The sequence below is a fragment of the Setaria italica genome, chromosome III (genome assembly GCF_000263155.2).
Source record: "Setaria italica strain Yugu1 chromosome III, Setaria_italica_v2.0, whole genome shotgun sequence".
Lineage (NCBI taxonomy): Eukaryota > Viridiplantae > Streptophyta > Magnoliopsida > Poales > Poaceae > Setaria > Setaria italica.
Genome location: NC_028452.1, coordinates 170977 through 185951, shown reverse-complemented (window position 1 = coordinate 185951; position 14975 = coordinate 170977). Strand labels below are relative to the sequence as shown.

General features: G+C 48.3%; 4 protein-coding genes across 5 annotated transcripts; all 4 read left to right on the top strand.

Moving 5' to 3' along the window:
* The first annotated feature begins 869 nt into the window (after nucleotides 1–869).
* LOC101760650 lies at nucleotides 870–2978 on the top strand. Its single transcript, XM_004959906.4, has 2 exons — nucleotides 870–1724; nucleotides 2165–2978. Exons 1-2 carry the CDS (start codon nucleotides 1022–1024, stop codon nucleotides 2845–2847), a joined length of 1386 nt encoding a protein of 461 aa, XP_004959963.1. The 5' UTR covers nucleotides 870–1021; the 3' UTR covers nucleotides 2848–2978.
* A 231-nt stretch (nucleotides 2979–3209) lies between these two features.
* LOC101767971 lies at nucleotides 3210–4591 on the top strand. The gene is made up of 2 exons (XM_004963305.3): nucleotides 3210–3526; nucleotides 3627–4591. Exons 1-2 carry the CDS (start codon nucleotides 3307–3309, stop codon nucleotides 4451–4453), a joined length of 1047 nt encoding a protein of 348 aa, XP_004963362.1. The 5' UTR covers nucleotides 3210–3306; the 3' UTR covers nucleotides 4454–4591.
* A 230-nt stretch (nucleotides 4592–4821) lies between these two features.
* Nucleotides 4822–9906, top strand: LOC101758469 (small glutamine-rich tetratricopeptide repeat-containing protein). Of its 2 annotated transcripts, XM_004959900.3 has the most exons (11): nucleotides 4830–5024; nucleotides 5735–5994; nucleotides 6230–6263; nucleotides 6409–6545; nucleotides 6673–6739; nucleotides 6915–7014; nucleotides 7715–7878; nucleotides 8521–8567; nucleotides 8673–8720; nucleotides 8872–9343; nucleotides 9451–9906. In XM_004959900.3, the coding sequence occupies exons 1-11, from the start codon at nucleotides 4949–4951 to the stop codon at nucleotides 9459–9461; spliced, it is 1416 nt and encodes a 471-aa protein (XP_004959957.1). In that variant the 5' UTR covers nucleotides 4830–4948; the 3' UTR covers nucleotides 9462–9906. The 2 variants fall into 2 exon arrangements, with proteins under 2 accessions (XP_004959959.1, XP_004959957.1); XM_004959902.4 differs by lacking the exon at nucleotides 9451–9906 and having other exon boundaries at nucleotides 4822–5024; nucleotides 8673–8782; nucleotides 8872–9178.
* A 448-nt stretch (nucleotides 9907–10354) lies between these two features.
* LOC101758055 lies at nucleotides 10355–14398 on the top strand. The gene is made up of 2 exons (XM_004959899.2): nucleotides 10355–12824; nucleotides 13808–14398. The coding sequence occupies exon 1, from the start codon at nucleotides 10633–10635 to the stop codon at nucleotides 12817–12819; it is 2187 nt and encodes a 728-aa protein (XP_004959956.2). The 5' UTR covers nucleotides 10355–10632; the 3' UTR covers nucleotides 12820–12824; nucleotides 13808–14398.
* The last annotated feature ends 577 nt before the right edge of the window (nucleotides 14399–14975 follow it).

Below are 14975 nucleotides of genomic sequence, written 5' to 3'. Positions count from 1 at the left end.
AGAATCAGGTGGTGTATTGTAGTGTAGTGGGCATGATAGCGAATCCGAATCCTGTGGCGTCGCTGTCGTCCTTGCTGCATTTTGCATCCTCACTACTCAGTCCTCTACTGCCCGTCAGGTCAGGTTTAACTTAACCGCTCTGTTCAGTAATTATGCGTGACTAGTTAGTTGTGAAAACGCATAAGCTAGCTAGCTAGCTAGGTTTCGTCCTTGCACCGCTGATCCGCTCAACTGCCGGTAGCAATGCATGCCTCATCCATGTGTAACAGACTGACAGTGACAATATAATCTATCGACGACGCTCCACACAAAACCAATTTGTTCAATCTTGAGCGCGCGCGTCGAGCAGTACGTACACATCTGTAGCTGCTGTTTGTTTCATTCCATTCCTTGCCTCAACTCCTTGTTGCTTACGGATCCTGCATGCTACTGCCACTAGCTAGCTCGCGTCCAAGACCAAGAAATGCCATCGCCCATCGGACATGTGTCATCCAATCCAAGCTAGAGATGCTTTGTATTTGAATTCTGAATGAACAACCTCAGCCTTGAGCATCGAGCTGAGCTAGTTTTCATCCCTATTCATGCCGTTCATTTGAACCTAGAGTAAGTAGTCAGTTACTTGTGAGATACGGCGATTCTAGAGACGAGTAAACAAACAAATTAAAGTACTTGCATTGTGAGATAGGCCTACCTAGTAGCTAGCCAGCCATGCATCTTAAGGTAAAAGCTAGAACATCATTATCATGCCATGACATGACGTGACATGCCATGTCGGATAATTAAGCCCCGCCATTGTTAGCTTCTATTAATTAATCCACTGACTAACTGCAGTTAGCCAGCACAAGAGCTCACCCAGCAGCTGCAGAGCCCCCTCACTCCCCAAAAGCATAAAGCTGCAGCAGCAAGCCTCTTTAGATAGAGGCCAGGCCAGCAACCTCATCTCTTGTAGATATACAAGTAGCCTCTATCTATCTAGAGGAAAGCAGGCAAAGAAAAATCGAGCAAGCAAGCAAGCTCCACAATGGTGGAACCAGGCAGATCGGCAGCGGCAAGGGAGGCCAATAAGAATAAGAGTAGCACTTCCACCGGCGCCGCCATGAAGAAGAAACTGATGAGCAAGAAGCCGGAGAAGGAGAAAGACGGCGGCAGTGGTGGCTGCAGGACGACGAGAAAGCAGAGCAGCCACTGCAGGGAGCCGGAGAGCCCATCCTACAGGTTAGCCCTCAAGAGCATCTTCTCCTGCAGAAACAGCCAGCAGCAGCCGGACAGCGGCAGCCGGAGCAGCAACAAGCTGGGCTGCTCCGCGCCGTCCATCTGCAAGCTCAAGGACAGCGACAGCAGCCAGAGCCAGAGGGTGGCGCAGAGGCCGGCGGCGGACGAGACGGCGGGCGAGCCCTGCAAGCGGCGGGCGTCGGTGAGCGGCGGCAGCGAGCGGCGCGTGAAGAAGCCCCTGAGCGAGGTGTCGTCGGTGTCGAAGCAGCTGCAGCTGCAGCGCGGTGGGTCGTCGCTGTCGTCGTCGTCGTCGTCGGGCGGCGGGTCGTTCAGGGCGAGCATGCAGCTGAGGCGGCTGTCGGGGTGCTACGAGTGCCACATGGTGGTGGATCCCGGCAGCGGCAGCGGCAGCTCGTCGATGAGGGCCACCACCGTGTGCCCCTGCCCCGACTGCGGCGAGATCTTCGTCAGGCAGGAGAGCCTGCAGCTCCACCAGTCCATCAGGCACGCAGGTTAGTTACCAGTACCAATCCTCATTAATTATGATTTCTGAATTTCTTGTGCAAAGATACTAGTTCTGAATTCCTTGTGCAAATAAGGGCATAGCATTGGGTCGTCGGTCGGTGATAGGCTGGTAGCCGATCTACAGTTGTGTGAAAGTGAGAGTTGCGCTGGCTAGCTTTATTCCTGCTGCTTTTGATGGTTGTTTTTATGTCCCATGACTAGCTAGCATATATTACTATTACTACTGCATCAAAGTGGCTGGAACATAGGATACTGCAATATTTCTGAATTCTGATTGTTTATTACTGTAGATAGCATATATTTCTGCATTTTTATTTATTTTCAGTAGCAGATGCCTGCGCCTGACATTTTGACCAGATGGGACCTAGTATGAGGTGACACAAATCCGATATGAAACACTGAAAGAAACTGCGCTTGCTGCGTGCAGTGAGCGAGCTTGGCGCGGATGACACGAGCCGGAACATCATCGAGATCATCTTCCAGTCGAGCTGGCTCAAGAAGCAGAGCCCCGTGTGCAAGGTGGAGCGCATCCTCAAGGTGCACAACACGGCCCGGACGCTGGCCCGCTTCGAGGAGTACCGCGACGCCGTGAAGGCCAAGGCGGCGGCCCAGCAGCAGCAGCAGCCGGCGGCCAAGACGACGAAGCACCCGCGCTGCACCGCCGACGGCAACGAGCTGCTCCGCTTCCACTGCGCCACCCTGGCCTGCGAGCTCGGCCTCAACGGCGCCACCCACCTCTGCTCCAGTTCCGGCGGCGGTGGGTGCGGCGCGTGCGCCATCATCCGCGACGGCTTCAAGATCAATAGCGCCGGCGATGGCGGCGGCGTCCGCACCATGGCGACGAGCGGCCGCGCGCACGACGCGGTTGCTGGCGCTCCTCTAGATCAGGAGGAGGAGGAGCGCAGGTGCAGGGCGATGCTGGTGTGCCGGGTGATCGCGGGGCGGGTGAAGCGGCCGACGCAGCTGGGGGAGGAGGAGGAGGCGTCGTCGGAGGAGTTCGACTCGGTGGCGGCGTCGGCGGGGGTGTACTCCAACTTGGAGGAGCTGCAGGTGTTCAACCCCAGGGCCATCCTGCCATGCTTTGTCGTCGTGTACAAGGCGGCTTACTAAGTAGTTTGTTAGGGATGAGGAGGAATTCGATATGCATGGTTGGTTTCTGCTCCTTCAATCTAGTCCATGTATGTTGTATACGCACGCAGTAATAACTTGTTCTGAATGCCATTCATTCATTTTCAGTGGTAGATCCTGTTGGATCCCTCGTCTAAAATTCCCTTCACTAAAAATCTTTAGCCCATACAGTAATGTGATACGTAGCCCAGCAAGCAATGGGCCCGTTTGGGCTCTGCCGCCAAACGAACTGGTCTTCTTATTGGATTCGGGCCCATCACGTTTAAAAAGCCCAGCCGCCGAGAGAGAACTCGAAGAAGAATCCGTTACGTGTCTGTCAGAGGATAGATAGATACCGAGTCGGCTACGGACCTGCTCACCGACTCCCATCCTGTTCCAGTGTTCCTGTCTGTCGCGTCAGAGCCAGATCCCCTTTTTACCACCGCCACCGCCGCCGCCGCCATGTCAGGCCCCGCAGCAGCAGCGGCCGCCGACGGGAACGGGATGGAGAGGGTTCGCCGGAAAAAGGACTTCAGGCACATGGAGCGCGTGGAGGGGCGCATGGTGAACGTCCTCCAGGGCCTGGAGCTGCACACCGGCGTCTTCTCCCCCGCCGAGCAGCAGCGCATCGTCGACGCCGTCCACCACCTGCAGGACATGGGCCGACGGGGCCTCCTCAGAGGTAAGTACTGTACTGATCGATCTTGTACGTGCTACTGAATCTGTTGACAACAATCGTGCTCTTGTATTACCGATGAATCGAATCTGTTGCCAACAATTAGGACGTAGCTACTCGGAGCCTCGCAAGTGGATGCGTGGCAAGGGCCGCGCCACCATCCAGTTCGGCTGCTGCTACAACTACGCCACCGACCGCCACGGCAACCCGCCGGGGATCATCCGCGACGAGGAGGTGGACCCGCTGCCGCCGCTGCTCAAGTCCATGATCCGCCGCCTCGTCGACTGGCGCGTCCTGCCGCCGTCCTGCGTCCCCGACAGCTGCATCGTCAACATCTACGACGTCGACGACTGCATCCCGCCGCACATCGACCACCACGACTTCCTCCGACCCTTCTGCACCGTCTCCTTCCTGGCTGAGTGCAGCATCCTCTTCGGCAGGGACCTCAGGGTCCTGGGTCCTGGAGAGTTCGCCGGCTCAACCTCCATCTCGCTCCCCGTCGGCTCCGTCCTCGTGCTCAGCGGCAATGGTGCCGACGTCGCCAAGCACTGCGTCCCGGCCGTGCCTGCCAGGAGGATCTCCATCACCTTCCGTAAGATGGACAACAGCAAGCTGCCCTTCAACTTCAGGCCCGACCCGGACCTCCTGCAGAACAACCTTGCGCCATTATTGCCGCACCCTGCTCCTGCTCAGCCGGCGGTGACCAACACTACCACCAGCCCCCAGCTGGACAAGGACATCAGGCCCCAGCAGCAGCAGAAGAGACAGGGGCCTACAACAAGTGCTGCTGCCGTCAGAGCGGGACAGATGACAGGAGGCGGCCCCAGCAGCAGCGGGTTCATCAGCCTCTCCTCCGATGACTTCCCGGCGCTCGGTGCTTCGCCCGCAACGGCAACGGCTGCTCCTGCTAGGAGAGGCAAAGGAAGGCGATAGGGATACTGCATTGCCGTTCTTCACTTCTCCGTAGAATTTGAAGAGGAATAAGGCATTGCTAGCTGTTATACTTTTGTGCTGTAACAGTTGTCGGATGTTGTTTTTTCCCCCCGAAAAAAATCATTTGTTCTTTGATTTGATCGTTTCGTTCGAAAAGAAAACTTTGTTTGATGAAGTTGCTAGTAGAGTAACCAATGCTTGTTCAACGCATTCGTTTCAAAAAAAAAAAATCTCAATTGATTCTCAAGATCACAAGACGAGATGCAAAGCAATGCAACCAGGCGAAATGGAACGAATATTTGCACAAAGAACCTCTGCACTAGGCGTATTTCACTTTCGACCCCAATGGGCTGCGCGAAGTGGAGTCAACCGTCAAAGTGTTGGAGTAGGCTAGTCCACCGCCGCGGCGCCACCCCGCCCCGCCCCCGCCGCACCCCCAACAACCACCGTTCGCTGCTCCGGCGCCGGCGCTGGAGCGGGCGGGCTAAGGAATCCATGGGGAACATGACCCGCTCGGACTCGCCCGTCTCCCGCCGCATCGTCCTCTCCTTCCTCGACTTCCTCAACTCAGGTCGGTACTCCCGTCTCCCCCTCTGCTCGCCACCCACCATTATTCCAATCCGATTCCCCCACATCAGCGTCTGATTGTTAGTCCGTAATAGGCAGCGGCGCCCGTTCCCTTTCCCTCTCTGGATGATCGAATCGACACACCTTGTGGCGTGGTCGCGGGAGCTCGCTTCGCTTGGGAGGGGATCCAGTCCTCTGCTCCTGCGTGCTGCCAAACTCAATTAAAATTAGGCATCGCTCGCACTTTTTTTTCGATCTCGATGTCGGCTCCATTTTCGGATAATTAATTGTCCAAACCCTTACTCTCCGGCGGTAAGGCAAAATCCACCTTCTAAAATAGTTTTTTTTTTTTGCGAGTATGAGTATCTTAGATTAGGGTTAGAGATGCTTGTAGCAATAGTTTAGATTCCAACTTGGAGGTGGAGGCTTTCCAAGGAGTGGTAGGCATACTAGATGGTCGGATGCATTTAAAACGGCATGAAATTTGGTTCTAGATTGGTGCACAAGTGCCATATATTTACGACAGGCAGTTAACTAAGGGGACCCAATATCCAAATAATTCAATCAATTAACACGAACAAGAGTAAGAAAAACGATATCTTTCTCCCTTTTTAGCAGTACCAAAACACATGGCTGCTTTCATGCTTTGGGTTTCGCTCATTTGAGTTTCTTGCCATTCATTTTCCTGACAATAAAACCATGTCTGCAATGCAGTTGAATTAGCTCCTGGGGCTGATCCTGAAGCTCTCGAAGTTGCTAGGGATTGCCTGGAATCTATTTTTAGTGTCAACTCATCAGCCGCTGGCGAGGAGATACAACCAGGACTGTTACTTGAACTATTTTCTTCTCTCGAAGCTAATGAAAGAGATAAGCCAAGACCTGGATTGGTATCGCAATCAGTATCAAACAAGCCATCGCAAAGCGCGAGTACATCAAATATTGAGGAGGACTCAAATAAATGTACAACATCAAATGTATGCCCTCTCTCCCCCTGTATATCGCACCACAGTTGTCACATGAATAGTGTTTCTATTTAACAACCATTCTATTTAACCATATTTGTCACATTTGTTACACATTGATTTTATGTGCATGTTAGTCAGAACTCCAATATATCATATGCTGATCGATACAGTTTCATTACACTTCACTGATACCATTCTTTAGTTATATTATCTTCTCATATGGTCTTTCGCTTATCCTAATCAGAGTGGCAGCCAGGTGGAGGATACCTTCGACTTAGGTATGACTATAGCATAAACTGTATTCAGATATAGTTGCAAATTTCATGCTTTATTGTGTATCTTGATTTCATTTTCAAGGCCATGGTGTTATCACCTGTTAAAACTAACTCTTTCCTTGTGATCCTTTATTGATTTTTTTGTCAGACCATTCAGGAGACGAACTATTTGCAAAAGTTTATGCTGCACTCGATGAAATCAATTTCTTTAAGACATCATCTGCTGGAGCTGAAGATCCTGGCCAACTTTCAAAAGCAACACAATATTTCAATGAAGCAGTACTAGTAAGATGAGCTATCTTTTTGCTTAGAGAATCATTACATGGACTGAACCTATTTCTCCTTTTCTAGTCTTGATCGTTCTTGACATATTTTATGATTAATTATGGACCTGTGGTTTGTTTCTATTTAGTCAATGCAAAAGTCAGGAAGGAAAAAGGCAAGCTTAGTAGACCTTGCAGAGTCCTTCAAATCAAGAGGTATGTGGCCATTAGTTTGTGCATAGATGTGCAACTTCCAACTTGGCAATCTTCATATAATATTTTAATATGCAAATGTAAAAGTCAATGGCCAGGCCTTCTATATGCATCAAGAAATGAATGTGAATGTGATGGGTTCTGTTAACTGACTGCTTACTCTTTATTTATTTACCAGGTAATGAATTCATGAGATCAAACCAACACCTTAAAGCAGTAGAACAGTACACCTGTGCCATGGCATTGAGCAGGAAAAATGCTATTTACTATTGTAACAGGTATGAAACAGTTAGAGAAACTTCTGATGGCTGTGAACATGCGGCTTGCAAGTTGCTATGGTAGTTCCTTTTTGTCTTTCATGATAACATGTTGAAGTTGAAATTGGATTTTTTTTTCCAGTTTCATGTGCTAAACTGTAATGTGGAATGGGATCTTGAAATGTCTTAACTCTTAAGCGACTAATGGCAGTTTAATACTTTACCGCCTGAATATATTTCTTGTTGCTTCAAAATTCTTGCATTCCTCTTCTTAAATCTTACTTTTATGGCGTTGTAACGTGTAATGAGGTAGCAAGTCCGAGTACCTTGTACCTGTTCTTAGTTCGCTCTGGAAACTCAATACTAGAGGTGATGGAAGGCCTAGAAAAAACAAACTCAACCAACCTAGTAGGAACTAGGGCCCACTGTCAATAACAAGAAATAGACAACATAATTCAAGGTGTAGAGGACTCAAACCTGAGTGGAGCCTTGGAGGTGTATACCCACACTTTCCACCAACTAAGCTTTGTAGAAGGCTTAGGGAACACACAAATTTGAGAAAGAATGAGTTGGCCAGAAGCCTTTTGGGAACTTTTCGACCAAAGAGATCTTCAACTTTTTCATCTTCATGCAGCTGTTTCATTAACCCCGATAGTTATTTCATAATACCATTTTTTGGCTTCCACCTTTATGTAACATGAAAAAATACATGAAATTCCAGGGCTGCTGCATATACCCTTCTTAATATGAACAAAGAAGCTATTGAGGATTGCCTAAGGTCAATCGAAATTGATCCCAACTATAGTAAAGCATATAGCCGACTTGGATCTGCTTATTTTGCTCTGGGGAATTATCAAGATGCGTTATACAAGGGCTACTTGAAAGGTAACTATTGTCGTGCTGTGCTTTTTAACCTTTTCCACAGCTAGCAGATGCAGTTTACATGCGTGGACAAGTTTTGCTGCCAGGGCCCTTTTATTTGAACTATGGACATAGTAGTTAAACTTTTGTTTCTTCATTTTCAACTTACAGTGACATCCAACCTAAAAGCAATCTTCTTCCTTCTTTCTCTTTTTGACAAAACAATCTATTGTAATTTGTCTCACCGCACTATACCAAAACTACTATGTTTATATTCCTATTTGGACATCTATACTTTTAAGAAATCCAGTTAAACAAACATTAACTCAGAGCCTCTTGAGTCCTTACCAAATTCTGCAACCAAATCCATACCATGCTTTCTTATCGTGGCATGCAGCACTGTTTGAGCTACCAAAGTTTGACACATCAAATTTATTCCATTGATTCTTATGCTCATTTATATGATCAAACTGTTCCATTTGTAAGCCCTGCATGTTTTTCTGCACTATAGAATTATGATATCCAATAATGTGGGAGTTTATAGTTTTGTTAGTCTTCAGCCTTGTATAGTTTATTTCTTCTAATTTAATGAGAATGATACACAGCTGTTCTGTTTATTTGAAAAAAATGTGAGTGTATAGTTTATCTACTTTGCTCTTCTTGCAGCCGCTGAGCTTGATCCTAGTAATGAAAATGTCTGGCAGAATATTGAGGTAATGATTTATGTTCTTACTTTATTTTCATTTGAAAGATGTGTAGGGAAGCTATTCAGTATTTTTTTTTTATTCTTCAATTTGCTCTCTGCCCCCCAAACTTAGGTCACCAAAAAGAAATTGGCTGAACAACAAGTCCCACCAGAAGAGCAGGTACTGTCAGTAGAAACTACCTATGCCTTTCAGATGGAGTTTGAGATGTCTCCTACAAATAAGTACTATAATTCTGTTTTTTTATTACATGGTGCATTTTTATATTGTTCTTTGTTCTAAATTGACAATTAGTCCATCTTCTTGTTTATAGAATACACACGCACATCAAGCTCAAGGATCACATCCAATGTTTACAAGTAATGGTATTCCTTTTAATCTATTTCCACCGGGTAGTTCTCCAAGTCCTGAATTCTTTGCCAACTTCATCAATCGTGGATCCGATCTTGGCCAACCACCATCTGGACATTCGATAAGTATAAATTTGAATGACATTTTTGGTCAAGCCAATGTCAATGCTAGTGGGCAAGGATCAAGTCAAACAGGAAATTCAAACCCTCCACCTGCTTCTGTTCCAACTGGTGCTGCAGTTCCTCCTTTTGCCTTCTCAGGATCAGGTAACGAAGGAAATCAGGCACACGAAGCTTCTAGTGGACAAGAAAGGGAACATGGTGAACCAGGCATCCATATAAACTTGACAGGACCCGAGCAGGCTGCAGAGGCTCTGAGAACTGTGATGCAGATGTTTGGGCCACAGATGGGTCCGCATGAAGGCACACCTAGAGGTTTGTAAATAATCTGCTTCATTATGTGGAGTGCCATCTTAGATCGGTTTTGGATAATCGAAAGAGTTAATTACCAACTATTGTACTCAGGCATGCTTATTGTGCAGGACCAGGTTAAGACGTGGGAAGCAGGAAATGTGTAAATGTGGCTCGTAGTTCAATTATTGTATACAGAAGTCTTAAGGTGCCATGCTATTTTGTCCTTCCACCCTGATTAAGCATGGAAGTTCTTGGATGCCTTTTTGCAGTATGTCTGTTCTGCTATCCCACCTTAATATTTCATGGTCACCTGAACTGTTCATCTCGGCGTTGATGAATCATTAGATATGGTGAGGCTTGTTCGTTGAAACTCTCCCGTGATGCCTGTTTGACCATTTTACTTGTCGGTTATTGTGTAATGTGAAAGTCTTTTGTCCCCGGGCTACTGTTTTACTTGTTGGTTGGCAGGTGATACTTTATGAAATATTTGTAAGTTTATATAGGTTGGCAGAGTGAAACTTGTGTCGGGGATGAAGTTTATAACCATACTCATAAATTCATTTTGTTGTTGGCATTGGCAATTCTATTCTTGGAGAATGGAGATGGTTGGGATTACTCGTTTATGCAGGTGCTTCTCAGATTGGCGATGGCATCGATTCCATTCCATTCCTGGGCTTTACTGCTTTGGGTGCCAGAAAAGGAGTAGTAGTAAAAGCTGTGGCTGGGAGTGGGATTCAATCTGGGGGTATGCCATCTTTGGAATGGAGTAACCCTTTCCCCTTTTGAGCTTGTGATTTTATGCTTCCGTTCGGTCCACTGCACATCATTCATCGATAGATTTTGGGGTGCCTTTGGGCCGTGTAAAACTCCCTCCCCTCCAGCAGTTGACGCCCATGGTTTGGTTTGACCCCCCACACTAACGGAAAATCACTCACGAATTAACAGGCCACCTCACCTGGTAGCATTTCGAAAAGAAAAAAAATTGTAATAAATTACTCCACTAAAAAATTGTAATAAATAATAAATAAATAGAGACACTATCGTTGGTGTGGCTGCCGGCCCCCCCATCGCCACCACTGCAAAAGCAAACCCTCGTCGCAGCGCAGCCATCCAGTATCTCGCCTCCGCCGCCCGCCGCCGCCTCCGGCGGGGACCTCGCCTGGGATCTGCGCCTCGCCGGACTCCCAACGAACGTCACTGAACGGACGGACGCCGGATTCGCCCGCCCCATCGCGGCGCCAACCGCCGGATTTGACAACGCCACTCACACGACCACCGCTCGGCTCTCCGGCCTAGAGCCCCTTCCTTCCATGCAGCCGAGGTCGCGCATTCGCGGCCGCGACCCACCCTCCGTGGGAGGACCAGGAGGAGGTGGAGGACGCTACCGCCGCCGCTCACCGCCCCCGCCCTCGCCGCGCCACCAGCGCCGCCCTCCCCACCCGCAGAGGCGCAGCCCCGAGCGGCCCCCTCCGCCCCCGCCGCCGCCGCGCTACGACGACAATCCCCTCCCCGACATCTCCGCCGCCGGCGACCGGCGTTCGCGCGCCGGCATCCTGCTCGAGGCCGGCCGCCTCGCCGCGAACTACTTGGTCGCACAAGGCGTCCTCCCCGAGCACCTTCTCCGGGCCAGGGAAGACCCCAATCACAAGCCCGCCCCACGCCACGAGGCCCCCGCCCCCTCTCCCGCCACCTACGGGAGGAAGCTAGACGACGAAGACGACCCGAGATCGCGGCGGGACGCTGGGGAATGGGGCCGCGGAAGGGAGGATCACGACAGGCAACCCCGGAGGTCCACCTGGGACAGGAGGAGCCAAAGCTTTGACGCCAGGCGTAAGTACAACGACGCCGGCGATGTGGACCGGGGTGCCCGCCGGACTCGCGACTACCAAGAGCCCAAGAGGCCCCCAATGTCGAGGTCCTATTCACATAACGATCGCCGGCCTTCCGCTGATAGCAGACTGGATCGAAGGAGGAGGAGCAGGAGCCGGAGCAGGAGCAGGAGTCGAAGCAGGACCAGGAGCCACCACGCTGGCGGTAGGAGGGATGATTCAGATTGGCGAGCAGGCGGTCGTGATTTCGATCACACCAAGGTGCCAGACTCTGGCATTGTTCCTGCTGCTGCCGGCGGCGGAGATGTTGATGAAATGCCAAGGCAGCAGAGGGTACCTAGTTCAGTGGTGGTTGCAGAGGAGGCGGATGGCACTGCCAATCGGTCAATGCCTATTGAAGATGGGGAGATGGAGTCGGAGATCATCCCACTAGAGCATACTCAAGACATTTCTGAAGACGAGGAAGGCGAGTTTGCTGAAGACATTTCTGAAGACGAGGATGGTGAGTTTGCAGCTGCTCGCATGAATGATGAATATGGTGTTGAGATGGATGTCACCCAGCCCCAACTGTCTGATGTCGATGTTCATCTTCATCCATCGGAATCTGTTGACGAACCGGTGCTCAGCCAGTCCCAACTCAGCAATGCTGTAGAGGAAATGGAAGCTGGCTGTGCACCCACGGATGCGTGTATGATAGAACCGTTGGGCGAGGACAATGGCTGCTCTGAAGCAAGGGACGAAATGGAGGCTCCACCACCACAGAGTGAAGTTGAGACTAGTGTTGGTGACCTTAACAGGAATGAACAAGAGCTGCCAGCTTGGTACAGAATTTTTGACCTCAGCATCATAGAAGCTCCAGGTGGCTGTGAAATTCCTGAGATTCCTGGTGATCCTCCCGCAGATCATGCTTCTGATTCTGGACCTTTCTTAGTTGGTCAGACGCACCAGCAAACTAACGATGACACTTCAGAAACTCAAGGTGAAGATGAGCATGCAGGGGATAATCGTGTGTTGGGCGATGGGCATGATTTGAACAAGTATGATCTGAACAGTGAGGCTGATGAACATGCGCAGGATGATACTTCAGAAAATGAAGGTCAAGACGAGCATGCGGGGGATAATCGCATGTTGAAGGATGGTCATGATTTGAATAGGTATGATCTGAACAATGAGGCTGTTGAAGATGCACAGGATAATCACCTGTTGGGAAATGAGAGATTGCTACTAAATCATGGCATGGGTGTGCATGATACAGATAGATCTCACCTGAGCAATGGGCAATTGCTTCTGAATCAAAATGAAGATGAACAGGAACATGATGACCACCGGATGGAGAACATTCCTGTGAGTGGTGAGCAGCTCCTGCTAAGTCATAGTGCGGACGGACATCATGTCAATAATCACCAAATGGAATCAGAGGTCATGCTTTTACCTACAGGTGTGCGTGATTTGCATGGCTATGATCTGAACAGTGAGCAAATGCTTCTACATGATGGTGCAGAGAAACATGCACTTGATAGTTGCCATTTGACGGATGGGCAAATGCTTTTCGATCAATCGGCAGGTGGACAGGCTATAGTTCGCAACATGGGAAATGGGCGAACAATTCCTTTAATTAATCTGGAAGATGATTATGAAGAGCAGTCTGATACTAGGGGATTTCTTTAATACAAGTAAGCCTTTTTTAGATCTTTATTTTTTATCGTAGCCTCAAGGGGGAGACAAAAATCCGTCACGTTTGAACGTTTCACTGTGCAGAAGTGACATCTTGCATAAACATAGCAGCAGCAAAGTTTTCCTCACAATCCTCAGACTTTGTTGGACTGGGCAGCAATTTTTATGGTCCTTTGATGGATGCCTTTTAAGTTGCTACATGTGTATTTTGTGCTATGCTGACACTAATTTGTTTGGTACTCGTAGTAATAGCAGCAGAAGGCTGAGATGTTTTGTTCTTCATAAGTTTTTGGCTCAATTTCCATGCACTTTCAATTACAATTCCTGGACTTAAGCTCTGCATGGCGGCATGATGCATGGCATGTTGCAGCGAACCGTTGCTTGGACACTTAAACGATGGAAAGCATCGGTTATGTCTTGAAACTGGTTTCTTTCCATTACTGGCCCTTCATTGTTACTGATAAACATGTTTGCTTTGTGCTATGGCGACAGCGTACTATATTACTATTGTATACTCCCTCTGTCCCAAATTACTATTCGTTTTGGCTTTTCTAGATACAAAACTTTTAATATGGATCTAGATGTATATATGTCTAGATACGTAGCAAAAGCTACATATCTAGAAAAGTCAAAACGGATAGTAATTTGGGACGGAGGGAGTATTAATCATGCCCCTAAAATTACTACACATAATTGAATGCTTTTGTCATGGTCAGGTGCCTTTTCTGCTCATGCTGTATCGATTTCAATATATTTGCATGAGTGAAACCATAGTAGCAAATAATAATATGTCGTTCATTTTCTCTGCTCGGCTGATTTATGTTCTGAACCTATTAATAGTTTTTGGAGAGTGTGAACTTGGCAACTTTTACTTTGCGCTGACTGTTATGGGTGTTTTAGAAGTGCATTATTATCTTGTGTGACTGTCAGAGTATGACCACTTAACTTTACCTCTTGTTTGCTGTATGTCTTCTTTTTTCAGGAGGTACGAATGCCATCCTTGTAGCCTGGGAGATCCCATGTTTGTGCAGTTCCCTGGCGCAGCTGGGCCATCCTGGACCTGAACCGGAGACCTCTAAAAGACCGCAACCAATTGGGAGAGAATCAATAGACTCCTTTTCAGGAGCGATTCATCGTGGACTCTGAACCAATTGGGAGAGAACGTAGCAGGATTCTGAAGCAGCTCGATGCTATCCTGGACGATTGGAAACAAGCTCTGCTCGCACTGGGCTGATTCGGTGAAGCTGGTTGGTCGGTCATGGATTTGTAAGCTGCGAGGCATAGATTCCTACTACTAGATAGAGGTACTCTTAGTTTGCATGCAGGAGTTTTGTTTGATGATGCCTGGCTGCATCGGCAGTAGGCGTAGCCAGGTGACGTGGCACATAATTTTGAGTAGCATGCATGCTGTATGCAAGGCATGAGCAAACACAAGTGTCTCTCGCTTATTCAGTTTTGGCATGTGCCCTGTAGTGTTTTGTTGTTGCCCCACTTTGGCTTGGCATTTGACAATGTTGAGAGCCAGGTGTGTAGGCTGTAGGCATTGGAATATTGGATCGGGCTTCCTTGTTCACTTAGTACTGTGTTGCAAGGACGACATGTCGATCCAATGCATTGACCAGACAGACGATAGAAAACCAGAACAAGAGATGCAAAGTATTAGTAAGTATATATGATATGATTACACATACTCACAAGGACATACGTACGCATGCATTGACCAGACGATCGATATGATATATACGTACACTACACGCATATATATACGGATGGAAATGGAATACCATACGATCCAATCAATACTACAATACAATCCAATACGTCCTCAAGGGAAGGGCAAGCAAGGTAGAGACGACCGTGTCGCGGCAAAGCTTTGATTGCGACGTGGACGGGCCACGTGCACTGCCTTTAACGTGTTGTCCACATGACATGCATCTACCTAGCATTCCACCCATCCCAAATCGTCGAATAATAATAATAATAATAATAATAATAATAATAATAATAATAATAATAATAATAATAATAATAATGAGCCAATCAGTCAGTCAGTCAGTCACTCGTTCCATGGAAATGAAATGAAATGAAATGGAATGAAATAAAATGTTGGTAGCTGCTAGCTGGTCCTTTTCTCCATCAAACTTGGACCA

What these genes read in the sequence shown, in the direction of transcription:
- LOC101760650 (XM_004959906.4), top strand. Translation starts at nt 1,022, where the DNA reads ATGGTGGAACCAGGCAGATCGGCAGCGGCAAGGGAGGCCAATAAGAAT. An exon ending in CCAGTCCATCAGGCACGCAG is followed by an intron (nt 1,725 to 2,164) that starts GTTAGTTACCAG and finishes TGCTGCGTGCAG; the next exon opens with TGAGCGAGCTTGGCGCGGAT.
- LOC101767971 (XM_004963305.3), top strand. Translation starts at nt 3,307, where the DNA reads ATGTCAGGCCCCGCAGCAGCAGCGGCCGCCGACGGGAACGGGATGGAG. An exon ending in CCGACGGGGCCTCCTCAGAG is followed by an intron (nt 3,527 to 3,626) that starts GTAAGTACTGTA and finishes GCCAACAATTAG; the next exon opens with GACGTAGCTACTCGGAGCCT.
- LOC101758469 (XM_004959900.3), top strand. Translation starts at nt 4,949, where the DNA reads ATGGGGAACATGACCCGCTCGGACTCGCCCGTCTCCCGCCGCATCGTC. An exon ending in ATAAATGTACAACATCAAAT is followed by an intron (nt 5,995 to 6,229) that starts GTATGCCCTCTC and finishes TATCCTAATCAG; the next exon opens with AGTGGCAGCCAGGTGGAGGA. An exon ending in GCTATTTACTATTGTAACAG is followed by an intron (nt 7,015 to 7,714) that starts GTATGAAACAGT and finishes ATGAAATTCCAG; the next exon opens with GGCTGCTGCATATACCCTTC.
- LOC101758055 (XM_004959899.2), top strand. Translation starts at nt 10,633, where the DNA reads ATGCAGCCGAGGTCGCGCATTCGCGGCCGCGACCCACCCTCCGTGGGA.